Raw genomic sequence first — 25,854 nt, 5'->3', positions numbered from 1 at the left:
TTAATCAGTTGAAAACCTTGCTGTCCTTATTCTCTTTCCCCAGGTCTCCCATTTCATGATAAGACATCCTCAGCTTCCAGTCCCTCTTTCACCTGTTTCTGCTAGGGGTCTTTCTCTTTGCTGTCTTTCCTGGACAAATGATCTGACCCATAGATTCAGGTTGTTGTGCCACTAAGTTCTCCCACGACCTGGTCTCTCAGCACATGTTTGGCAGGTTAGGGAGGTCACCCAGTCCCTTCTCACCCAGCCGTGGTCTCTTACAAGAAAAAGGAGCCCCAAGGTATCTAGGCAACCTTGCACATTCTGACTAATTGATGGCATCATAGAATCCTTGAACAAGAACCAGAACTCCAGAGAGGGAAGACATCTATCTTGCTGTGTTTGGACAGGCCCAGCCCCTGAAACATCTTGGGCAATGGAGGGTTAACTTCTCAAAGTTTAATAGGCAAGACCAGCAACCATGCAACAAGGTAAATTGTCCTCATGAGAACTCCAAAGACTATTTTTCTCTCTCTTTTTTCGAGGCAGGGTCTTGCTATGTTACCCAGGCTGCTCTCGAGCTCTTGGGCTAAAGCAATCCCCCCACCTTAACCTCCCCAGCAGCTGGGACTACAGGCACACACCACTGCATCCAGCTGACTTTTCCTTCTAAGCATCTTTGGTTGGGCGTCATGGCTCATGCTGTAATCCCTGCACTTTGGGAGGCCAAGGTGGGTAGATCACTGGAGGTCAGGAGTTTGAGACCAGCTTGGCCAACATGGTGAAACCTCATCTCTACTAAAAATACAAAAAAATTAGCCGGGCATCATGGCAGGTGCCTGTAATCCCAGCTACTCGGGAGGCTGAAGCAGGAGAATCACTTGAACCCAGGAGGTGGAGGTTGCAGTGAGTCAAGATTGTGCCACTGCACTCCAGCCCAGGGGCAGAGTGAGTCTGTCTAAAAAAAAAAAAAAAAAAAAAAAAGTAAGAGAGAGCATCTCTATTTTCATTTTCTAGCCTTAAGTGTTACTTTCTCCAAGTAACATTTTGCCCAGAAAGAGTTGATGAATACAGATTCAAGAATAAGATTTTCCCACGATGCTGCCTTTCCAGAACAAGTGAGTTCATTCTCATTTGTCTTTCTTCAGAAATCTTTTATCTATCTTTCTCCCATTAGCTGGAGTGGGTGCTCCATGAGAATAAAGACTTGGGTTTCATTCTTCCTATTGTCCCCAGAGCCTATCATACTGGCTGACATTGAGTAGCAATTGAACAGTTTTCTGAATGAATGAATGAATGCTCAAATAAGCACATGAATTAACTATCACTTTCCTTTGAATATCTCCATTCTTCTTCCACACCCAATGGGGCTCGATCCTTATACACAGAAGATATTCTATAAATGGTGATTCAATGAATGCCAAGCCCTGTTCTATGCACTGAAGACCAAAAGAAATAAAAGACATCATTCCTGCTCTGTAAGAATTCATAGGCTAGTAAGGAAAGAAAGATATATAAATATCTGTAATACAATATGGTAAAGAGGAACAAGGTGACGACAGTTCCTGACCATTCCCTATATCCTTTAGATCAGGAACTCTCAACCTTTGTGCATGTGTATGTGTGTGTGTGCATGTACCATGTACCCCTTGGACAATCATGTGAAACCTTGTATTCTTTCTCAGAATAATGTTTTTAAATGCATAAAATACATAGCATTATAAGGGAAATTAATAGTGTGAATTACATGTATTAAAATGTTAAAGTGGCACTATGGTAATACATGCATGTATTTATTAATGCATTATGCAGCAAGATCCAGCAGGAACCTAATAACAATGACAATTTTGAAGTCTTTTTTTTTTTTTTGAGACGGAGTCTTGCTCTGTCGCCCAGGCTGAAGTGCAGTGGTGCAATCTCGGCTCACCGCAAGCTCTGCCTCCTGGGTTCACGCCATTCTCCTGCCTCAAGCCTCCTAAGTAGCTGAGACTACAGGTGCCTGCCACCACGCCCGGCTAATTTTTTGTATTTTTAGTAGAGACGGGGTTTCACCGTGTTAGCCAGGATGGTCTCTATCTCCTGACCTCGTGATCCACCCGCGTCGGCCTCCCAAAGTGCTGGGATTACAGGTGTGAGCCACTGCACCTGGCCTGACAATTTTGAAGTCCTGATGAGTGTAAACACTACTTTGAGACATTTGCAACAACAGCATAGATATGAATATTTCTGTGATTTCTCTTTTTTTCTTTTTTTTGAGATGGAGTCTTGCTCTGTTGCCCAGGCTGGAGTGCAATGGCACAATCTCAGCTCACTGAAACCTCCATGCCCTGGGTTCAAGCAATTCTCCTGCCTCAGCCTCCCGAGTAGCTGGGATTACAGGCATCTGCCACTATGCCCAGCTAATTTTTGTATTTTTGGTAGAGACGGGGTTTTGCCATGTTGGCCAAGCTGGTCTCAAACTCCTGGCCTCAGGTGATCCGCCTGCCTTGGCCTCCAAAAGTGCTGGGATTACAGGCATGAACCACTGCGCCTGACCCAATATATTTGTGATTTCCACTGGAGACAGTCACAGATGCTGCTAGCACTAGTGGGTTTGTTGCCCACATTCATAATTAAAGGAAATGCTAAATTTCAGTTACAGACTATCGGAAATTAATTTGTATTTTTTTCCCACAGAAGCTTATGGATATCACCTTCTACCTTAAGGGTCTCTGGTGCCCAGGTTATTAATCTCTGATGAAAATGTTCTAATGGAGCTGGCACTTATTTAGAGACAGATCTTAGATGGCAGATCTAAGCAGTTTTAGCATTCCTTGTAGTACAGCACTGATGGTAGTAAATTCACTCAACTTTTGTTTGTCTGAAAATGTCTTTTTACCCCTCTTTTTTTAAGAATACACAATACACAGTTCTAGTTTGGTAGTTTTTTCCTCCAGTATTTTAAGAATGTCATTTCACTTTCTTCTGGCTTCCATAATTTATTTTGGGAAGTCAGTTATAATTCTTATTACTGTTTTTCTGCAAGTTTTTTTTTCTTTCTGGCTGTTTGTAAGGATTTCTCTTTCTCTTTAGTTTCCAACAGTTGTTTAACTATAATGTGCTTGGATGTGTTTTTGTTTTAGTGTGGGTGTTCTTTTTTTTTTTTTTTTTTTTAATTTATCTTGCTTGGGCTTTGCTAAGATCTTCTTGAATCTGTGGGTTAATATCTTTCATTGTTTTTTTGAAAATTCTTGTTTTACGACTCATTATTTCTCCTCTTTCCTTCTGAAATTCCAATATGCAAACATTAGAGCATTTCATGCTGTCTTACATCTCTCTCAAGTTCTGTTCCAGTTTTTTTTGCTATTTTTTTCCTCCATGCTTCAGTTTGCATAATGTCTTTTCTTTCTTTTTTACTTTTTTTTTTTTTTTTTGAGATGGAGTCTCACTCTGTCAGCCAGGCTGGAGTGCAGTGGTGCAATCTCAGCTCACTGAAATTTCCGCCTCTTGGGTTCAAGCAATTCTCCTGCCTCAGCCTCCCAAATAGCTGGGTTACAGGTGCCTGCCACCATGCCTAGCTAACTTTTGTATTTTTATTTATTTATATATTTATTTGAGATGGAGTCTCACTCTGTAACACAGGCTGGAGTGCAGTGGCGTGATCTTGGCTCACTGCAAACTCCACCTCCGGGGTTCATGCCATTCTCCTGCCTCAGACTCCCAAGTAGCTGGGACTACAGGCGCCTGCCACCACACCTGGCTAATTTTTTTTGTATTTTTAGTAGAGATGGAGTTTCACCGTGTCAGCCAGGATGGTCTCGATCTCCTGACCTCATGATCTGCCCGCCTTGGCCTCCCAAAGTGCTGGGATTACAGGCGTGAGCCACTGTGCCCAGCCTAACTTTTGTATTTTTAGTAGAGATGGGGTTTCACCATGTTGGCCAGGCTGGTGTCGAACTCCTGACCTCAGGTGGATCCCCCTGCCTTGGCCTCCCAAAGTGCTGGGATTACAGGCATGAGCCACTGCGCCCAGCCAGTTTGCATAATTTCTAATAACTAGTCTTCAAGTTCAGTGACAGATTTTTTTCTGCTGTGGCCAAACTGCTCTTAAGCCTAGCCAATGAATTCTTAATTTAAAACATTATATTTTTCAATTGTAGAATATCCGTGTTCTTTTTCAGAGATTTAATTTCTCTATTGACATTATTTATCTTTTCATCCATTTTGTCTAACTTTTATTTTATTTTTCTTTAACATAATTACAAAAAAGCATCTTAAAGTCCTTGTCTGCTAATTCCAACATCTGGGTTACCTGTAGGACTGTTTCTGTTTCTGTTGTCTATTTTTTCTCTTGCTTACAGGCCACATTTTTCTACTTCTTTGCATATTTTTTTTAGTATTATGCATAAATAGCCATAGAGTCTGATGTAGATATTATTTTTCACCAGAGAGAGAACACTCTTTCTTCTCTCAGGCAGCTAAGGTGATGGACTGATCACTTTGATCCAGTCTGATATTGAGCTGGATCAGTTCACTTTTCGTTTCAAATATCAGCTGAGCATGGTGTCTCATACCTGGCATCCTACCACGTTGGTAGGCTGAGGCAGGATGATCACTTGAGCTCAGGAGTTCAAGACCAGCCTGGGCAACATAGTGAGACCTCATCTGTATTTTTTAAATTTTTCAAATTTTAATTTAAAAAATAGTTTCAGCTAGGTGCAATGGCTCACGTTTCTAATCCCAGCACTTTGGGAGGGCAAAGCAGGCAGATCACCTGAGGTCAGGAGTTTGAGACCAGTCTGGCCAACATGGTGAAACTTTGTCTCTACTAAAAATACAAAAAATAGCTGGGCATGGTGTCACATACATGTAATCCCAGCTACTTAGGAGGCTGAGGCAGGAGAATTGCTTGAACTAAGGAGGCAGAGGTTGCTATGAGCTGAGATGGCAGCACTGCACTCCAGCCTGGGCGACAGAGCAAAACTCTGTCAAAAAAAAAAAACAGTTTCAAATATCTTAGAGTCATGCCTGTCTTGTGTTTATTATAGGCCCTGTTTTCAAGCAGTCTTCTCTTTCTCAAATACAACAATATTATAGGACGTCTTTCTCTGAATTTCAATCTAGCCTTCTTTACTGCCCAGAACTTAGCAAAAATCCTATGGGGCGAAATGGCAGGTGGGGAAAACCAGCTATGCATTTGAAGCTTCTCCAGATTCTACTGTGTCTAGCCAGCTCACATGACCATAAAAGCTGGCTGATTTCTCATTCTTTCTGAGTAGTCTTGCCTCTATTCTGGCAAGTCTAATCTCCCCCAGCCCATGCCGAGCCTCAACAAATGCTCTCATAGAGGAAAGCAGTCACGAATCTCCACTCACTTTGGAAGGGTCCCTTCTGTTCTGGAATTTAGTTCCATTAGATTTCCAGCCTTCCAGTGTCTCTAAAAAGAAATATATATGTTTTTTAGTTTGTCCATATAGTTTTTTTCTAATTGGTGTAGTGGACACAATGGTCTACTGCTCCTCTCTTACCATCCTATATCCTAACCACCAATTCTAAATATTTTTAATTCCCATTACAATGTCTTATTTTACTCATGAGTTATTAAAACAAAAAACAAAACAAAAAAACCTTTTAAGGCTGGGCGCGGTGGCTCACGCCTGTAATCCCAGCACTTTGGGAGGCCAAGGCGGGAGGATAGCTTGAGACCAGGAATTTGAGAGCAGCCTGGGCAACATGGCGAGACCCCGTCTCTACTAGATTAAAAAATATATAAAAAATAAAATTTTTAAAAAGAAAAAAAGCTTAAGTTTGTACATTTATAATTTCCAAGTATATTGTTTTAAATTTGATCATTTTATTAATTTTAACTTAATTGTGTGTTGATCTATGGCCTATATCAGGGATTGACTAATTATTTCTGTAAAGGGCCAGGCAGTCACAATTGTAGGCTCTGTGGGCCATATGATCTGTGCTGTTGTAACAAAAAAGGAGCCATAGACAACATGTAAATGAACGGGTATGACTTGGTTCCAATAAAACTTTATTTACAAAAATAAGTGACAGGCTGGATTTGTCCTGCAATTCAGTTTGTCAATCCCTGGTCTAAATTATCTTAATTATTTACAAATTTATTAAGACTTGCTTTATAAATATGTTTGCTTTGAAATTTGAGTGCTTTTCATGTGCACTTAAAATATATTCGTATTAGCTGGGCACAGTGGCTCATGCCTGTAATCCCAGCACTTTGGGAGGCCGAGGCAGGTGGATCGCCTGAGGTCAGGAGTTGAGACCAGCCTGGCCAACAAAGTGAAATCCTGTCTCTACTAAAAATACAAAAAAATTAGCTGGGCATGGTGCCGGGCGCCTGTAATCCCAGCTACTTGGGAGGTCGAGGAAGGAGAATCGCTTGAACCCAGGAGGCAGAGGTTGCAGTGAGCCAAGATTGCATCATTGCACTCCAGCCTGGGCAGCAAGAGCGAAACTCCTTCTTAAAAAAAAAAATATATATATATATATATATATATATTCTGTATTAAATAAGTAATTTTATATATTTATTAGATTAAACTTGTTTTGTTGTTCAAATCTTTTATAACTTTGTTGATTTTGTTTGTTTGCTTGCTTGATCTAATGGCAGAGAAAAATACATTTAAATTTATTCTTATAATGTGGATTTGTCAGAATATTTCCGTGGGTCTAACAAGTCTTGCTTTAATATTTAGAGGTTAGTTTATTAGAATATTAACATCTGGCCAGGCACAGTGGTTCATGCCTGTAATCCCAGCACTTTGGGAGGCCGAGGCGGGTGGATCACCTGAGGTTGTGAGTTTGAGACCAGCCTGGTTAACATGGTGAAATCCTGTCTCTACTAAAAATACAAAAATTAGCCGGGTGTGGTAGTGCACTCCTGTAATCCCAGCTACTCGGGAGGCTGAGCCATGAGAATTGCTCCAACCCGGGAGGCGGAGGTTGCAGTGAGCTGAGATCGTGCCACTGCCCTCCAGCCTGGGCGACATGGTAAGACTCTGTCTTAAAAAAAAAATTAATATCTTAATTTTAAGATATTAATTTTAAATGATTAAAATTATTTAATTATTAATTAACATAATAAACATCAAATTATTCAATCATTTAATTAATAATTATTTATAATTATAACTATTATGTTTATATATAATTACATGTAATAGGATATTTTATATATCTATATATATCCTACATATACATAGGATGCAAGCAAAGGATTGATAGATGTATCTTCTCCCAAAGAAGACAAGTATTTCAGCATGCTTTTATGTATTTTGGTCTCTCTTACCCCTATAGCCCATCATACTGAAATGGTCTAGAATTTTAGTTCTGTGTTATTATTCATAAACCTTCACTTATTTGGCTTCCTCTAAGTGTTTTGAGGGAGAGATATTATGTGGCAAGCTGAGGGTTTAAATGACTGAAAATATTTTTATTATGCCATCATATTTGAATGCTAATTTCGCTGGATATAAAATTCCAGATTCAAAGATCCCTTTCTTCTGTTCTTTAAATCTATTACCTTATTCTTTTCTTGCATCATTGTTGCAAGTCTAATGCCAATCTGGTTCTTGTTCCTTTTTGAGTAATCTGTTTTGTGTCTCTGAAAGCATTTAAAATTTTCTTTTTGGCTGGGTGCAGTGGCTCATGCCTATAATCCTGGCACTTTGGGAGGCTGAGGCAGGAGGATTGCTTGAGGCCAGGAGCTCGAGACCAGCCTGGGCAACATGTTGAAACCCCACCTCTACTAAAAATACAAAAATTAGCCAGGCATGGTGGTGCCTACCTGTTGTCCCAGCTACTCAGAGGCTGAGGCAGGAGGATCACCTGAGCCTTGGGAGGTCGAGGCTGCAGTGAGCCATGATCATGCTACTGCACTCCAGCCTGGGTGACAGAGTAAGACCCTGTGTCTAAATAAATAAATAGGATTCTACTTTAGAAATTTTATCTAGCTTTTTTCATTTATTATTATATATTACAAAAAGGCTTTCCCACTCCCCATCTTTTGTATTTTTATAGCTCCTTATAAGCCTAGATAAAATACTATTTACCACACAACTGAGTGCTGATAAAAGTGGTTTGTTTTAGGCAAGGCACAGGGCTCACACCTGTAATCCCAGCACTTTGGGAGGCCGACACGGGCAGATCACCTGAGGTCAGGAGTTCGAGACCAGCCTGGCCAACATGACGAAACCCCGTCTCTACTAAAAATACAAAACTTAGCTGGGCGTGGTGGCGGGCGCCTGTAATCCCAGCTACTCAGGAAGCTGAGGCAGGAGAATTGCTTGAACCTGGGAGGCGGAGGTTGCAGTGAGCCGAGATTGTGCCATTGCACTCCAGCTTGGGCAACAACAGCGAGATTCCGTCTCAAAAAAAAAAAAAGGTTTGTTTTATAGTGAACTGTGGAGGGATAAGGGACAAAGCTGGGCACAAAAATAAATCTGATGGTAGGGTTAGGACTGAGGGGGCAGAGGAAATGAGACTGACATTTCCTAGGGAAACTGACAGGTTAGCCAATGTTCCTATTCCAATCCATCTTCTTGGAACCTCCCTGCCATTTCCTCTGACATCTGAAGCACTTGCTGTAAAGCACTCACTGCTTACACTATGGCTGCCTGGCTGGCTTTCCTTGAGAATATGTATGTTTAATCTGTATTTTGTCTATGAAGCTTTTTGAGGGCTCTGTAGTTCTACTCCACACACTGCCCACTTACCCATCCCCTTTTCCTCTGGTAGCTGCTACATGGAAAGCACTATGGATCAAATTGGAAATCCATCTCTCCTCTCAAAGGCAGCTAAAGCTATGTGGTCAAGCTCTGGGCCCCAGATTCTAGTCCTGATTTCTGAGTCTGCTTTCCAGGTCAGAGAATGCACTGGGGCTGACGACAAGGCTGGAACGTCCCGGGATTGAAGCTTGGATCCGAACTGTTGGACAGCGTCTGGAGTTTTGCACAAAAGAGAATTGAATTGTAGATCAGCTGGGAAGTTACTGTGGTAGTCCTGGTGCCCTGCGGCCTCCAGCGACTGGAACCCTGTGGGAGCACATAGCTGGCATTTTTTGCTAGAGATTAGGAAGTCTTTTGCTTCCTCTGTGAAAAGGCTTGAATTCAATGGACTGTTGTGGTAAGATGAAGTGTTTTTTTTTTCCCCTTATTGGTAAAAATAAAACAGAGATTTGGCTTGCGTTATTACGCAGTGGTGGGCACATGAGCTCGCTCTCCAGTGTTTGGTGGGAAGCCAGTTGAAGAGCATGTGGTCACATTTTTGTCCGGCATCATCAAGAGTGTAGAGAAGCTGTGATTCTAGCCTCAGAGGAGTGAGTTTTTATTGTGGTGTGACTCTTCAAAGACCATCTTTATGCAAGAAATGTCAGAGGCCCATTTCATGGTAAGTTTCTTTGGAAGTTTTGTTTTGGTCGATGCCGTATTATCACTCATGGGCTGATGTTGTCTCCTTATGATGGTGTCGCCAAGAGCCTTCACAGGCCTAGGGAGCACTAGTTGGTGGTGGGAGGCCCAGGCTGAGAGGCACGTCTCTGTGTTGTATTTCTTCCTGGGCTTTAGTCTGGCTCTTTCTAAAATGGGCTAATCCTTTCTCTGCCTTCTTCCTCATGTGGTGAAGGGCGTTGGGACAATATGCAAATATGGTTCAAAGGAGAATTGAAGCTGCTCTTTTGTACTCTGTCACATTTGCGTGCTCTGAATTGGGTCTTTTGTTAGCACATTCTTTGAAGTAGAACTTGTCCATGGTTGACTTTGGTGTCTTGATTTGGAGAAGAAATTGAGTAGTGCCCAATTGCAGGTAGACTGAGGAGGATGAACTGGGTCTGCATGGGGTTTGCAGGATGTGCTGAATGGTTAAATGAATGTATGAATGAACATATGTAGATCGAATGTTTGATGGGGAACCTCAGAATGACCCAAGAAACATGTTTCTCCAGAAACTAAGTAGATCTTGGGCTGTGAAGTATTTAGTACCCATACCAAGCAATGATAGTTTAAATATGTGATCCAAAAATTTCTTCCTCATCAGTCAAGTCAAGTAATAAATGCAGGACTTAAGGGAAACCACATGTGAGAGGTGTCTGTGACCTAGGACATTGGAGGCCTGGGTCAGAGTTAGGAATCAGGACCTCGCAAAATTCACTTAACATTCTCCAGAATGTGGCCCAATCTACAAAGCCACCCTCATGTCAGCTGCTCAGTTGGAGAGCACATGTGCTTGAAGTTTCTTTCACCTTCACTCTTACTTTAATAAAAGCATTTATAAGTCCAGGAGCTTATTTTATACTTTGGTTGATCAGCGATTATGTCTTCACTAAGAACCACCCATATTGTCATCCTTGGGCAGACTTGAGGAAGGATGAAAGGATTTACCTGCAAGAATCTAGAGAACTAAGGCCAAAGGAAACAGGTCAGACAGAGGTAGATTGCATCTCAGATTTAACCGGCCAATGATGAAAAAAGGTGTTTTTTTTTAGACAGAGTCTCGCACTGTCACCCAGGCTGGAGAGATCTCAGCTCACTGCAAGCTCCGTCTCCTGGGTTCACGCCATTCTCCTGCCTCAGCCTCCCAAGTAGCTGGTACTACAGGCACCTGCCACCATGCCCAGCTAATTTTTTTGTTTTGTATTTTTAGTAGAGACAGGGTTTCACTGTGTTAGCCAGGATGGTCTCAATCTCCTGACCTTGTGATCTGTCCACCTCGGCCTCCCAAAGTGCTGGGATTACAGGCGTGAGCCACCATGCCCGGCCTGGAAAAGGTTTTTTAAAGAGTGAGGTAGCACCTATCTGGATCTTGTCTTGGGTTGGTGCTATGGTCTGCATGTTTATGGCCCCCCAAATTCATAATTGAAACCTAATCTCCGATGTGATAATATTAGAAGGTGGGGTCTTTGGAGGTTGTTAGGTCATGAGGGTGGAGCCCTCATGAATGTGATTCATCCCCTTATAAAGGAGACCCTAGAGAGCTTCTCTGCCCCTTCTACCAGTGAGGACATAGTAAGAAGGCTGTCTTTGAGAAATGAGCCCTCACCAGGCAGGCATCAAATCTGCTGGTGACTTAATCTTGGATTTCCCGGCCTCCAGAACTGTGAAACTTACATTTCCATCATTTGTAAGTTACCTAGCCAATGGTAATTTGTTGTAGCAGCCTGAATGGGCGAAGACAGTGAGGGTGGGAGTGGAATATGATGTGCTAGGTTCTTTCCAGTTTTCAAATAATATGCTTTTACCTTCTGGAGTTTCATCCCCTGTGCCACTAATCTCTGAATTGCTAAAATCTTTGCATTTTTGTCTCCTACTCTCCACTTTATCAAACAACCTGTCCTATGTGTCTCTATAGCTGCAGACTCCTATCAGACCTCTCAAAATATCGTTTATGGCTTCCTCTTCCATGTGGAGAACATGAGAGAGTGAGAGAGAACTGAGATCTTCTATACTTTTAATGAGTGAATCCACATGACTGTAGGCATCTAGAACAGGGCTCTCAAACTTTAGTAGGTCACAGAATCACCAGGAGGGCTCGTTAAAACACAGATTCTTGGTTCCACCTCAAAGTTTTCCATTCAGTAGTTCTGGGGAAGGGCCCAAGAATGTGCATTTCTAACAAGTTCCCACCTAATGCTGTTGTTACTGGTGCAGGGACCACACTTTGAGAACCACCACCCTGGAGGACGGGGACCAAGCCAGCCCACTCTCAGTAAAATCCCAAATGCAGAGGGGGCAGATTAATAAGTACCAGGATGTGCTGTACTCTTCCTCCTCTTTTATTGAGGCTTACCTGATCCCTGCCTCAGGGGCCTCCAAAGAAAACTCTGACTTAGACCAATGTGTCCCAGATTCAATGTCACTTTCTATAGGAGGCCGTTCATGAACCCCAGGATTAGATGTTGTGGCTTCCTATACTTCTTCTTGATAGCTATCATGATTCACAATTTGCAGCTGTGATTTGTGTGATTTCTTAATCTCTGTTTCCTCCAGAGACTGTAAGCTCCATGAAGACAGGTTATAAGAATAGTAGGAAAAAAGGAAGGGTTTGGGTCGGGAATGGTGGTGAGTCACCCTTAGGATCGTGCACAATGAAAGAGAGTGAAACAACAGAAGATTTTGTCCCCAAAGAATAAAGGAAGGGAAGGGAGGAGGAAGGAAAAAGGTGGCCTGGAATATCCATTAGAACTTTGGCTGCCAAGTCTAGCCCAGCTCTCTTTGGTGCCAACCAGAGGTTTGCCTGCTCTATTTTGGCCACAGAGTGGGCATTTCATCTCTCCACGCATTTTAAAACCCGCGTTGTTTTTTTTAGCTCTGAGCTACTTACCTGCTCTAAGCCTCAGCTAGAGCACCCATAAAACAAAGAATTAAGGCTCCAGGGCTGAAGAGACCTAAGTACAACACCCAGCTCTGCTACTGTTACATTTCCATGAGTGCCTGAATTAACTCCTCTAAGCTTCGGCTTCCCTCCTGAAAAGGGTTTCTACTCCTAATGTTGGGACACTTCCAGGAATCAGGGCACATGAAGTCCTTAGCACAATACCTGGCTCAATGCACACGAGTGGCCATTGTCATCACCATCTTCAATATCACCGTCCTCCTCACCATTGTCACCATTCCTGTCCCCACACCCAAGGTTTCTGAGATCTCAATGGGATAAAAGAACTTCATAACCATGAAGCACTGTCTGAATGTCAAGGGCATCCAAGTGCCCCATCCCCTGCCCACAAGTCCTGGAGTAACATCCAAGGATGCCTTCCTTCCCCAGGACGCTGGCACAGGCTCTACCCCTTGCAAGCCTTTGGTGACTCTTGATTTTACGACAAATACATCTTTTGTCTCTTCTGTTTTCAGGACTTCAACTAACCAACTAAAGAACTGTTCCCCAGAGCATTGTTCCTGAGGAGGAAAAGAGCCCAAACACCCACCCACACCTGCTTTGTGCCAAGAATCCACAGTTGGATTGCAAGGACAGTGTATGTTGTCCTTTTGGAAAAAATGAGAGTGAGCCCAAATGAAGAGCAAGCAAAGGTGTCTCAAGTCATCCCAAGACAAGTGGGGGGTAGCCTGGGCTGTGACGACCTGACTCCTGCATGAGACTCTCTCTCTGGCTTTTCGCCTTAAGTAGCTTCCTGTCCTTCTCTGTAAAACAAAATGAATGAGCCGGGCGCAGTGGCTCATGCCTATAGTCCCAGCACTTTGGGAGGCCGAGGTGGGTGGATCACCTGAGGTCAGGAGTTTGAGACCAGCCTGCCAACATGGTGAAACTCCATCTCTACTAAAAATACAAAAAAAAAAAAAAATTAGCTGGATATGGTGGCAAGTGCCTGTAATCCCAGCTACTTCGGAGGCTGAGGCAGGAGAATCGCTTGAACCCAGGAGGCAGTTTGCGGTGAGCCAAGATTGCGCCATTGCACTCCAGCTTGGGTGACAAGAGCGAAACTCAGTCTCAAAAAAAAAAAATGAATGAAGGGATAATCTGGCAGGGTGCAGTGGCTCACACCTGTAATCCCAGCACTTTGAGAGGCCAAGGCAGGAGGATCACTTGAGGCCAGGAGTTAGAGACCAGCCTGGGCAAAATAGAGAGATCCCATCTCTACCAAAATTAAAAAAAAAAAAAATTAGCCTGATATGGTGGTGCATGCCTGTGGTCCCAGCTACTCTGGAGGCTGAGGTGGAAGGATCACTTGGGCACAGGAGCTCAAGGCTGTAGTGAGCCCAAGATCGCACCACTGCACTCCAGCCTGGGTGACTGAGTGAGACCCTGTCTCAATAATAATAATAATAATAATAATATTAATAATAATATAAATAAAAATAAAGAGCTGGCTGGGCATGATGGCTCATGCCTGTAATCCTAGCACTTTAGAAGGCCAAGGTAGGCAGATTACTTGAGGTCAAGAGTTCGAGACCAGCCTGGCCAACATGGTGAAACCCCATCTCTACTAAAAATACAAAAATTAGCCAGGCGTGGTGGCAGGCAACTGTAGTCCCAGCTACTCAGGAGACTGAGGGACGAGAATCGCTTGAACACAGGAGGCGGAGGCTGCAACAAGAGGTTGCAGTGAGCCAAGTTCGCACCACTGCACTGCATTCCAGCCTGGGTGACGGAGTGAGACTCTGTCTCAAAAAAAAAAAAAAAAGAAAAGAAAAGAAAAAAAAGAAAATAAAGAGCTATCCAAGTCTCAGGATCTTAAAAGGTAGATCCTGGGGTTTAAGCCCACTTATTTTACAGATGAGGCCCAGAGAGAGGCAAACACTTTCCCAGGGATACACAGTAATTTGTAACTGGGCCAAAGCTCACTATAGTTAAATCTTTTTGTTTGAGGTGACTGAGATAATGCCATCTATGATTTTTTTAAGGCAAATGCTGTGCTGATATTCCTCACAGTTTGAAACTTGTAAAATGCCTCTCTTCCCTGAGTACCCATCTGTCCTCTACTACCTCAGGGTTTGGGACTGATGCTCTGCAGTTGAGGGACAGTGTGCGAGCTTGGTTAAGAATGGAGGAGCCTGATTTCAAATCTCAGCTTGGTTAACTTACAGCCATATGACCTTGGGAAGCTACTTGACTGCTGTGAGCCTCAGTTTCCTCATGTGTAAAATTGGGAAAATAGAACTTATGAGGAGTTCTTGTGAACTAATGCCTGTGAGGTATTATATTTATAGCAGTGCCTCGCAGACAGGAAGTATTCAATAAATGCTAATTTATTGAATTTAATGACCTCCAAGAGAGTTGTTTAAGGGCAAAGTGGAAGTCAATTGAATAGTGGGTACATCCTCTCTGAAAGCAAGGCAAAAACTATGTAAAAAAAAAGCATTACTGGAAAGGAACAAGGAATCCAGCTGCTAAGCCAAGTGGAGTGGCTCACTTGTGTAATCCCAGCACTTTGGGAAGCTGAGGGAGGAGGATCACTGGAGCCCAGCAGTTCGAGACCAGCCTGGGCAACATAGTGAGATCCTATTTCCCTTTTTCTGAGACAGCATCTTGCTTGTTGCCCAGGCTGGAGTGCAGTGGCACAACCTCAGCTTACTGCAACCTCCGACTCCAGGGTTCAAGTGATTCTCCTGCCTCAGCCTCCAGAGTAGCTGGGATTACAGGCACTCACCACCACGCTCAGTAATCTTTTTAGTTTTTCTTTTTTCTTTTTTTTAAGACAGAGTCTGTCTTTGTCACCCAGGCTGGAGTGCAATGACATGATGTCAGCTCACTGCAAGCTCCGCCTCCCAGGTTCACGCCATTCTCCTGCCTCAGCCTCCTGAATAGCTGGGACTACAGGTGCCGACCACCACGCCCAGCTAATTTTTTCGGATTTTTAGTAGAGACAGGGTTTCACCATGTTGGCCACGCTGGTCTCGAACTCCTGACCTCAGGTGATCTGCCCACCTTGGCCTCCCCAAATGCTGGGATTACAGGCATGAGCCACCGCACCCAGCAGTGAGATCCTATTCCTTAAAAAACAAACAAACAGGCCGGGCGCGGTGGCTCACGCCTATAATCCCAACACTTTGGGAGGCCGAGGCGGGTGGATCTCAAGGTCAGGAGATCGAGACCATCCTGGCTAGCACGGTCTCTACTAAAAATACAAAAAATTAGCAGGGCGAGGTGGCGGGCGCCTGTAGTCCCAGCTACTCAGGAGGCTGAGGCAGGAGAATGGCGTGAACTCGGGAGGCGGAGCTTGCAGTGAGCCTAAATCGCGCCACTGCACTCCAGCCTGGGTGACAGAGAGAGACTCCATCTCAAAACAACAACAACAAAAAAACAAACAAACAAAAAACAGAAAGGAATCCAGCTATTAGCAAAATTCAAATGAATTGTGGATTTTTCTGTTATTAAAATGTAGAGATGTCAGGATCCCTAAACTCAAGTAAATGACACAATAAACGAAGCATCAAATTTGAAGCTGTGTTATGATGGTGCCTGTGCCAGATTTGGGGGAAGGGCAATGCTTGGCTTACACAGATGCTCTAGATCTTGAAGAGGGAGAGAGGGGCACAGTTCTGCAGAGACCTGTGCGAGTACCAGAGAGAGGGCCAGTTACTTCAGGCTGGAGAGTATATGGAGAATGGAACCACTAGCTATAAACCAGCCTGCATGATGGGCTGGTGGAAATACCAGTTTCTACATGACCTCTAGACCAAACACTCTCTAGACAAAAAGCAACTCTGCTTTGAATGACCTTCAAAGTGAATGCCCTGGGCCAGTCCCAAGGGTTCCTTCCCCTCCTCCTACTCCGTCTCCTGGGTAACAACATTGAAAGCCTGGGAAGAAAGGGGGTGATAGCATAATCTTCTCTGTCATGTTACAGACCCAGGGAGCTTTTAAGAAATAAATACCAATGGGAAAGAGGTAACATGCATTCTCTGTAAGTACTTTGGTAATTCAAGGCAGTGTTTTAACTAGACTCGGGAAGTTGCCTGGGAATCAGAAAGGAAGGCAAAAATGTGTGTGGAATTTGTCAAAATTTGTTAAGCCCATATAGCATAATAAGGAGAACATCTTTTTATAAAAACAAAGTTAAATCATAAATTATCGCCGAGTGCAGGAGCTGACACCTGTAATCCCAGCACTTTGGGAGGCTGAGGGAGGAGAATCGCTTGAGCCCAGGGGTTCAAGACCAGCCTGGGCAACATAGTGAGATCCCGTCTCTACAAAAAATTTAAAAATTAGCCAGCTGTGGTAGTTTGAGCCTGTAGTCCCAGCTGCAGAGGCTGAGGTGGGAGGATCACTTGAGCTCTGAAGGTGGAGGCTGCAGTTAGTGTGATTGCACTACTACACTCCAGCCCAGGTGACAGAGCAGGACTCTGTCTCAAAAACAAGCAAACAAATAATTGCAAGGCATATATTTTATTTTTAGATCATGCTTTACTTTTGTTTTTTGAGACAGAGTTTCGCTGTCATTGTCCTGGCTGGAGTGCAATGGCGCAATCTCGGCTCACTGCAACCTCCGCCTCCCAGGTTCAAGGGATTCTCCTGGCTCAGCCTCCCGAGTAGCTGGGATTACAGGCATGTGCTACCATGCCCAGCTAATTTTTTGTATTTAGTAGAGAGGGGGTTTCACCTTGTTGGTCAAGCTGGTCTCGAACTCCTGACCTCAGGTGATCCACCCACCTCGGCCTCCCAACGTGCTGGGATTACAGGCGTGGGCCACCTCATGAGGCGCTTGGCCTCATGCTTTGTTTTGAACTAGGGGAACCATCAGTGCCTCTGTAGAGGAAGCTCACAGAGAAACCAGGGACAAATCCTAGAAGGCTTTACGCTTTCAGCCAGGGCTCTCCAGACCATTTTGGTTATGCACTCCATCAGTAAAATATTTTTGCAGACACATTGTATTAGTCTGTTTTTGCACTGCTCTAAAGAAATGCCCCTCAATTATGTCATAATAATATCACACAAGTATTCGAGTTAAAAAAAAAAAAAGAAAAGAAAGAAAAAAGAAATGCCCGAGACTGGGTAATTTAAAAAGGAAAGAGGTTTAATTGACTTACAGTTCAGCATGGCTAGAGAGGCCTCATGAAACTTATAATCATGGCGGGAAGGCAAAGGGGAAGCAAGGCACCTTCTTCATACGGCTGCAGGAAGGAGAAGTACAGGGTGAAGGGGGAAGAGCCCCTTATAAAACCATCAGATCTCGTGAGAACCCACTCACTATCACAAGAACAGCATGGGGGGAACCGCCCCCATGATCCAACTACTTCCACCTGCTCTGTCCCTTGACATTTGGGGATTGTGGGGACTATGGGGATTATAATTCAAAATGAGATTTGGGTGGGGACACAAAGCCTAACCGTATCACACATTCCTCAGTACATATATTTTAATTGTTTTGAGATTATATATCTTCATGAGTCCACCTATGTGAAATGGCCAGAAGGCAAATTCACAGACACAGAAAGTAGATTAGTGGTTGCCAGGGTCTGGGGGAAGGATCCAATGAGAATGGCTGGTGATGGGTATGGGTTTCCTTACAGGGTGATGAAAATTTTCTGGAATTAGTGATGATGGTTGCACAACCTTATGAATATACAGAAAACCACTGAATTATACACTTTAAAGGAGGAGTCTTTTGGTATGTGAATTATAGCTCATTTTTTAAAAAATCACATATAAATAATGTGTATGTTATAAAGAATAGCCTTAAAAAGTTATAGGGTGAGATTTTAAAAGTCATAAGCAGACTGAACGCAGTGGCTTACACCTGTAATCCCAGCACTTTGTGAGGATGAGGCAGGGGAATCACTTGAGACCAGGGGTTCAAGACCAGCCTGGGCAACATAGCAAGACCCTGTCTCTACAAAAAAAAAAAAATTAAAAATTAGCCTGGCATGGTGGCGCATGCCTGTGGTTGCAGCTACTCAGCAGGCTGAGGCAAGAGGATTGCTTGTGTCCAAGAGTTCGAGTTTGAGGCTGCATTGTGCTACGATGGCACCACTGCACTCCAACCTGGTCAACAGAGTGAGACTCTGGCTTGGTCTTTTGGAGATATCTTTGCTAATTTCCACTTCTATTGGATTTCCCCTCCAAAGCATGACTCTTTCTTTGGACATAGTCATAAGCAGAGAAGGTTGTAGTTGGTGATGAGGTACCACTTCCAGACCAGGCTCCAGGGAATTTCTTCTAGAATGACAGGCTGCCAGAAACCTTGACTGAGTGCAGTAGCTCAGGCCTGTAACCCAGCACTTTAGGAGGCTGAGGTGGGAGGTTCGCTTGAGCCCAGGAGTTCGAAACCAGCCTGAGCAACAGAAGCTGCAGTGAGCTATGATGGCACCACTGCACTCTAGTCTGGGCAACAGAGCAATACCCTGCCTCAAACAAACAAAAGGAGAAACTTTATGACATTTTACCTGGGTTTACAAATCATCTAGAAATGTGTCTGCACTATGTCTTGGTTCTCAGTATTAGGGTGTTTAGCTTCCTAATTGATGAGGACAAAAATGAGACCAACAATCCTCCGACCCTGCCTTCTTTGAACTTGGCTTCTCTCTAGGTGTTCAAGACCCAGCTGCTGAGAGTAGAAAAGAAGAAGAAAGGACCCGAGGTCAGCAAGTGCTCTCCCCACAATGGGGCAGATCTGCCAGCGAGAATCGGTAAGCTCTGGTGTTTCTTTCTTTCTTTCTTTTTTGAGACGTTTTTGTTCCATCGCCCAGGCTAGAGTGTAGTGGCGTGATTGCGGCTCACTACACCTCTGCCTCCCAGGTTTAAGCGATTCTCCTGCCTCAGCCTCCCGAGTATCTAGGATTACAGGCATGGGCCACCGCGCCTGGCTAATTTTGTATTTTTTTGTAGAGATGGGGTTTCTCCATGTTGGTCAGGCTGGTCTCAAACTCCTGACCTCAGGTGATCCGCCCACCTCGGCCTCCCAAAGTGCTGGGATTACAAGCTGCTCTGGTGTTTCTTTAGCTTCTCAGAGGGGTCACATGTACCGTAGCCTGCTCAACCTGCTCTCCCTGGCAGAGGGGTGTGTTGGGGTCCATCTTAGAGGAGGGAAAACTCTGACCAAGAGCACAGCAGGAAAGCGTCATGAGGCTAGGCAGGAGCCCCCTCAGACCCAGCCTCTAAGTCTTGGTGCAGCAGGGGCCACTTGTGTTCTGACCAAGGGAAGCCCAGAGGATCATTCTGTATCCCCCTGGTTAATTGCTTTTTAGACAGTTATGCTGCGAAGTCATCAGTGTGTGCTGGAAATAGGAGTTTGGCTTTTTCTTCTCTAAGAGAAGCCCCCTCTGGCTGAATTTTATGTTGCCATGTAAAAATGGGCTTCTGCCCATTAAAAAAATTTTTTTTTTTTTTTTTTTTTTTTTGAGACAGAGCTTCATTCTGTTGCCCAGGATGGAGTGCAATGGTGCGATCTCGGCTCACTGCAACCTCCGCCTCCCTGGCTCAAGTGATTCTTGTGCCTCAGCCTTCCTAGTAGCTGAAGTTACGGGCGTGCGCCACCATGCCTGGCTAATTTTGTATTTTTTTGTAGAGATGGGGTTTCATCATGTTGCCCAGGCTGGTCTCGAAACCCTGGCTTCATATGATCCGCCCACCTCAGCCTCCCAAAGTGCTGGGATTATAGGCGTGAGCTACTGCACCTGGTCAATTTTTTTTTTTTCTTAAATTTTAACAGAGACAAGGTCGTACTGTGCTTCCCAGGCTGGTGTTGAACTCCTGGCTTCAAGTGATCCTCCCACCTCATCCTCCCAAAGTGTTGGGATTACAGTGTGAGCCACTGTGCCCAGCCCAGAAGCCCATTCTTACATCTTAAAGAGCTTTGATTCTCCCCCTGGATGTTGAAATAAACCCTGGAAAATGTTTATGGGACAAATTATGTTCTGAGTAGCCGGCTCATTTCAAATTAATCTATGCTGTAGCTGGGTCCCTCTAGAGCAAGGACTACAGCTGTTCCACCCCGCCCCCCACCAACAGAACAATCTGGGAAATTGAGACACAGTGGGGTTGATCTCAAAGACAAACACAGTGCTCATACTAACTGAGTGCCCTGATCCCAGAACACTCTCAGAGCCCCATTTAAATCACCACAGTGGCCTGGCCTGTTTGCTTTATGAAGACTTTCCCCTGGTCAGCCGTTGGGTGGCAAATTAATTCCTGATTAGTATCTGAAAGTGGACAATACAAGCTCAAGGAGTTGCTTCCACCTCGAGGCAAGAGGTGAGGGGCTTGGGCACGCCTGGGGTGGTCATCTTTCTCTCAGTCCTACAAGAGTAGTTTACAATGCCCTCTTCAGCGTCTTTGAGAAGGGCTTTGCAAAGTCCAGCTCAGGTGCATCCCTCCTGCCTCCCAGGGTTTTTCATTTGTTTGTTTGTTGTTGTTGTTGTTGTTTTTGAAACAGAGTTTCACTCTTGTTGCCCAGGCTGGAATGCAATGGCGCAATCTTGGCTCACTGCAACCTCTGCCTCCCAGGTTCAAGCAGTTTTCCTGCCTCAGCCTCCCCAGTAGCCGGGATTACAGGCTCCCGCCACCACGCCTGGCTAATTTTTTGTATTTTTAGTTTAGACGGGGTTTCACCAAGTTGGCCAGGCTGGTCTCGAACTCCTGACCTCAGGTGATCCACCCGCCTCAGCCTCCCAAAGTGCTGCGATTACAGGCGTGAACCTCCGTGCCCAGCCCCTCTCAAGCTTTTGAGAGGATTGAATTCTGTCCTGTTCCTAATGCCCAGTTGGAAGCTCTCAGCCTCATTCTCCTTTGTGGAATCCAAGGCTCCTGCGTGGTTGTCAGTGGGGAGTGGAGGCCACTAAATACAGAAATCCAAAATTCTTCTTAGCCGTTGGGCCTCTTAGGCCTCTTCCTTTTCTCCTCTTTCACCCCCAACCAGAGTGAGAAAAGTTTTGCCTGCTCTGGGAAAGAAGGAGCCCTTCTAAACCTGGAAGTTTGTTTGGGATGTCATTGCCACCTCTCATGGCCCCCTTCCTGTGCCCCTGCCTGGCTTTTCCAGTCCCAGGCAGAATGCCACCAGGAATTTAAAGCAGGCCAGGCCAGCCTTGGAGAGGTGGCACAAAGCAGCCAGTGTCACAGGCGCCATGTGGCAGTCAGCAGGTTTGGACTCCAGCACCCAGAGTTCAGTGTCAATCTGACGACAGGCCTTCTGTGGTGCTTGGAGGTCTAAGGAGAGGAGCACAGGCTCTGGGATCTCAGACACAGATGGAAATCCAGCAGCTGGACATTGATTTGGTCCCGTCAATTAGCCCGGAGGAGTTGTAGTTCTTATTGCCTGGAGCCTCTGTCAATCCATGATCTTTATCTTAGCTGCTGCCATTTACCAAGCAAGTCCTCTGTGCCCACCACTCCCAAAGGCCCAGTGAAGAAGGTGTCATTCCCCCTTTACAGATGGGGAAACTGAGGCTTAGAGAGGTTAAATTCCTTTCCCAAGCTTGTACAGCTGGTCCTGGCAGATCCAGGACAAACTCAGGTCTCTCTCACTCCAGGACTGTGCTCTTTCTACCCACCATCAAGCTCAAGGCTGAAAGTGAGGTGTGTGACTCCAACCCTATCTTCCTAAGGATAGATATATTTTGAGTTGTTCCAAGCTTAGAAACTCATGCTTGGGATATTGAAATTTCCACTGTTAGTCTAAGGAAGGGCCAAAAATTGCATGGTCCATTTGGTTTCTTTCTCATAGGTTTCCTGACAATTCCAAGCCCCAGAAAGTATTTTTCACTCTTGCCTTACTATTAATTCTCATGTAGGCTTGGAAGTATCTGCAAGGCTTCATTAGAGCCATTTCAGCAGGGAGGTGGCTATCATGGGGATGTCAGTGTAAGGCCTAGGCAGTTTTGGCTTTGGGCATGTGGAAAACTTGCCTGGATTGTTCTGGTAGCTCAGACTGTCTATGGGATGCTATTTTTTGCTTCCATAGTTTTCCTAGGACCATAATTTTTTTTAATTTTATTTTTTATAGATGGGATCTTGCCCTGTCACCCAGGTTGGAGTGCAGTGCCACAATCATGGCTCCCTGCAGCCTTGAACTCCTGAGCTCAACTAATCCTCTTGCCTCAGCCTCCCAAGTAGCTGGGACTAGAGGCGTGTGCCCCCGCAACCAGCCAATTTTTAATTTTTTTTTGTAGAGACAGGGTCTTGCTATGTTGCCCAGGCTGTTCTTAAACCCCTGGCCTCAAGTGATCCTCCTGCCTCAGCCTCCTAAAGTGCTGAGATTACAGGTATGAGCCACTGCACCCAGCCTAGGACCTTGATTATGTGAGGTAGGACAAGAAGTGCTGAAAAGATCATCCCTGCCCTCCAGGGGAGATACATACGTGGGTTATCCCTGATTCTTACAGGGACGACTTGCATGTCCGTGGGCTGCTATGCAAGCTTCCAGGAACTTCAGTCTCCTTCCTTATAGAGTGGGGTTGCCCCTTGTGCTCTGTCACTCTGGGTTCCATCCCTTCTCACCCACTAATAGTGGGGAGGAAGAAGAAGAACTAATATTTATGCTGTGCTTTCTGGGACTGGGCACTAAGATAGGAGGCACTTTACAGGTTGTTATTACAGATAAAGCGCTGAGGAGGGCCTCAGTTTTGGTATTCGTATTTTTTCCCCCAGTTTTCCCCCAACCTCCAATGCTGCAGAGATACCTGCAGGCGTGAGTGGAGACTGACAATCAGAATCCTATGAGACCTCCAAGTTGAGAGCAGAGTCCTTTGAAGTCCCTAGTCGTCACCAATATACTTGAGTTTGGGCTACATGTGTTCTGACTTGGGGCTCCCCAGAAAGTTTGTCTCCAGCAGCCCCGGGGTTGGTTGGGACCAGGACCCACCCTATCCCCTGCTAGTGGTAGGTGGAAAGGTGGGGCCAGGCTCTAATCCATCTGATTCATCTCCCCTTTCACTGGACAAGACTGATTTGGCCTCCACTGGCTCCAGAGCAGGCATGCTGGCCACACTCCCAACACTCATTTCTGGAGGTGTGACTTGAGCCCATTACCAAGCGTTTTTATTCATCCCCCCACTCCCTATCTGGTGTCTTCTGTATGTGGGGATGTTTATCAACTCTGTGCTCCGTGGGTAGCTTTCTTCTGTGCCCAGTGACACAGGACAGCTCAGTCCCCAGCCTCAGCCAGCTGCCCTGGGCATGTTAGGCAGGTGGGCTGGTACTCACCTGTGCCTGAGGTTCCCAGCCTCAGTTCGCCTCCAATGGATCTAGGTTTCCTTTTCCATGAAGTATTCCAGCAACCAGAAAGTCAAGCATCTAAACAGGCCAGCTTGCACATGATTTTTAGAGATACTGGAGGAGGAAGGAAGGTATCTCCAAGATATGTATGCACTGTCATTTCTGCCTCCAACCTTGAAACCCTTCTCTGTATCAGTCAGCTTTTGCTATGTGTGTGGTGTAATAAATCACCTTAATACTTAGTGGCTTAAAACAATAATCTCTTATTTACCGGCAATCTTGTGAGTTGGCAATTTGGACTGAGCTCAGCTGGAACGGCTCTTTTCTGTTCCATTTACTGTCAGACTGGCTCCCTCAGAGGTCTGCAGGCAGCTTGAGGTCTGTGGCTTCTCTTCCACATCTGACAGTTGACTGGCTATAGGCAAGGGTGGTAACTGGGCCATGTGCCACACATGTTCAGCAGACTAACTGGGGCTCATTCACATAGTGGTGGTTGCAAGGGTTCCAAGAGCAGCATGAAAAGTCAAGCTCCAAAGCACAAGCATATTTCTTTTTTTTTTTTTTTTTTTTGAGATGGAGTCTCGCACTTTGGCTCAGGCTGGAGTGCAGTGGCGCAATCTCGGCTCACTGCAAGCTCCGCCTCCCAGGTTCACGCCGTTCTCCTGCCTCAGCCTCCCGAGTAGCTGGGACTACAGGCGCCCACCACCACACCCGGCTAATTTTGTGTATTTTTAGTAGAGACGGGGTTTCACCATGTTAGCCAGGATGGTCTCGATCTCCTGACCTTGTGATCTGCCCACCTCGGCCTCCCAAAGAGCTGGGATTACAGGCGTGAGCCACCGCGCCCGGCCCTGCACAAGCATATTTCAAGTGTCTGTTTGCATGGCATTGCTATTGTCCTGTGAGCCCAAGCAAGTCACATGGCCAATTCTGGAGTTGCTGTGGGTGGAGACTATGTAAAAGCATGGGTACAGGGAGGAGAATTAGTGTGGCTGTTTTTTGCAAACAATTTACTACACCCTCCCTATCCATTCAGCTATCATCATGAAAAAATTCATAGGAGTTTTTCTCCTGATTGGCAGCAGCTTCCAAAATTTGTGAGGCAAAGAAAGTTATAAAAAAGCAGAATCTGTCAGGGGCAGTGGCTCATACCTGTGATCCCAGCACTTTGGGAAGCTGAGGCGGGTGGAACACTTGAGCCCAGGAGTTTGAGACCAGCCTGGTCAACATAGAGGGACTCCATCTGTACAAAAAATAAAAAATTTGGCCAGGCACGGTGCCTCACACTTGTAATCCCAGCACTTGAGAAGCTGAGGCAGGCAGATCACTCGAGGTCAGGAGTTCAGGACCAGCTGGGCCAACATAGAGAAATCCCATCTCTACTAAAAATACAAAAAAATAATTAGCCGGGTGTGGTGGCGGGTGCCTGTAATCTCAACTACTCAGAAGGCTGAGGCAAGAGAATCGCTTGAACCCGGGAGGCGGAGGTTGCAGTGAGCAGAGATCACGCCACTGCATTCCAGCCTGGGCGACAGAGCGAGACTCCATCTCAATAAATAAATAAATAAGCCAGGTGTGGTGTTGCATACCTGTAGTCCCAACTGCTTGGGAGGGTGAGGTGGGAGGATTGCTTGAGCCCAGGAGGTCGAGGCTGCAGTGAGCCATAATCACGCCACTGCACTCCAAGCCTGGGCAACAGAGAGAGAGAGAGAGAGAGAGAGAGAGAGAGAGAGAGACCCTGTCTCAAAAAAAAAAAAAATAGAGAGGGGAGGGCAGAATGCTAACTCATCTTTCGCAGACCCTGCCAAGAGCTGGTCACTGCTTGATGGCCATGTTGCCTCCTCGCTCATCAGGAAAGCATTGCATCTTCAGGGTAGGAGACACAGCGGGGCCAGTGGTTCAGTCGGGATTAGACGCCTGTGCTCCCACAGCTTCTCTCCAGGCCTCTGCGGCAGCTCCGGTGCTGCTGCGCTTCCATTACTGACTGGCACATCTGTCTTTCTTAGTGGATTGTGGGCTCCTTGAGGGCTGAACCAAGGTTGTTTTTCATCTTGGACTCTCCAGCTTCCAACACAGTGCATGGTACATTTGTAAGAACCCAGTGTTTGCGTGAATAAACTCATGAATTGCCCATGACTGAGCTCTGCTGCATTTCACCCAGAGAATTGGTAATCATGATAGAATTTGCTTAGACATTCCAAGGTTACTTGTAATTACTTTTGCTTTCTGAGCGTGATTGATTAGTTATAAGCATCAATATGTTGTGAGTGC

At 45.2% G+C, this 25,854-nt stretch overlaps 1 protein-coding gene across 11 annotated transcripts in view; it reads left to right on the top strand.

Moving 5' to 3' along the window:
* Window positions 1–314: 314 nt before the first annotated feature.
* HK1 (hexokinase 1) overlaps window positions 315–25,854 on the top strand; it is a 130,778-nt gene continuing 105,238 nt past the window's right edge. The window contains exons 1-4 of one of the 11 annotated variants that reach the window (XM_054521470.2): window positions 323–470; window positions 997–1,097; window positions 12,828–12,949; window positions 18,962–19,061. In XM_054521470.2, the coding sequence (XP_054377445.1) occupies window positions 19,035–19,061 (27 nt within the window). In that variant the 5' untranslated portion in view covers window positions 323–470; window positions 997–1,097; window positions 12,828–12,949; window positions 18,962–19,034. Of the gene's footprint in view, window positions 471–996; window positions 1,098–8,073; window positions 8,369–8,845; window positions 9,109–12,827; window positions 13,025–16,103; window positions 18,044–18,961; window positions 19,062–25,854 lie in introns of those variants that run through there. The other 10 variants (XM_054521462.2, XM_054521460.2, XM_054521469.2 and 7 more) reach the window with 10 other exon arrangements.

Source organism: Pongo abelii, chromosome 8, assembly GCF_028885655.2.
Source record: "Pongo abelii isolate AG06213 chromosome 8, NHGRI_mPonAbe1-v2.0_pri, whole genome shotgun sequence".
In the NCBI taxonomy this organism is placed as follows: domain Eukaryota; kingdom Metazoa; phylum Chordata; class Mammalia; order Primates; family Hominidae; genus Pongo; species Pongo abelii.
This window is presented reverse-complemented; position numbering and strand designations above follow the sequence as displayed.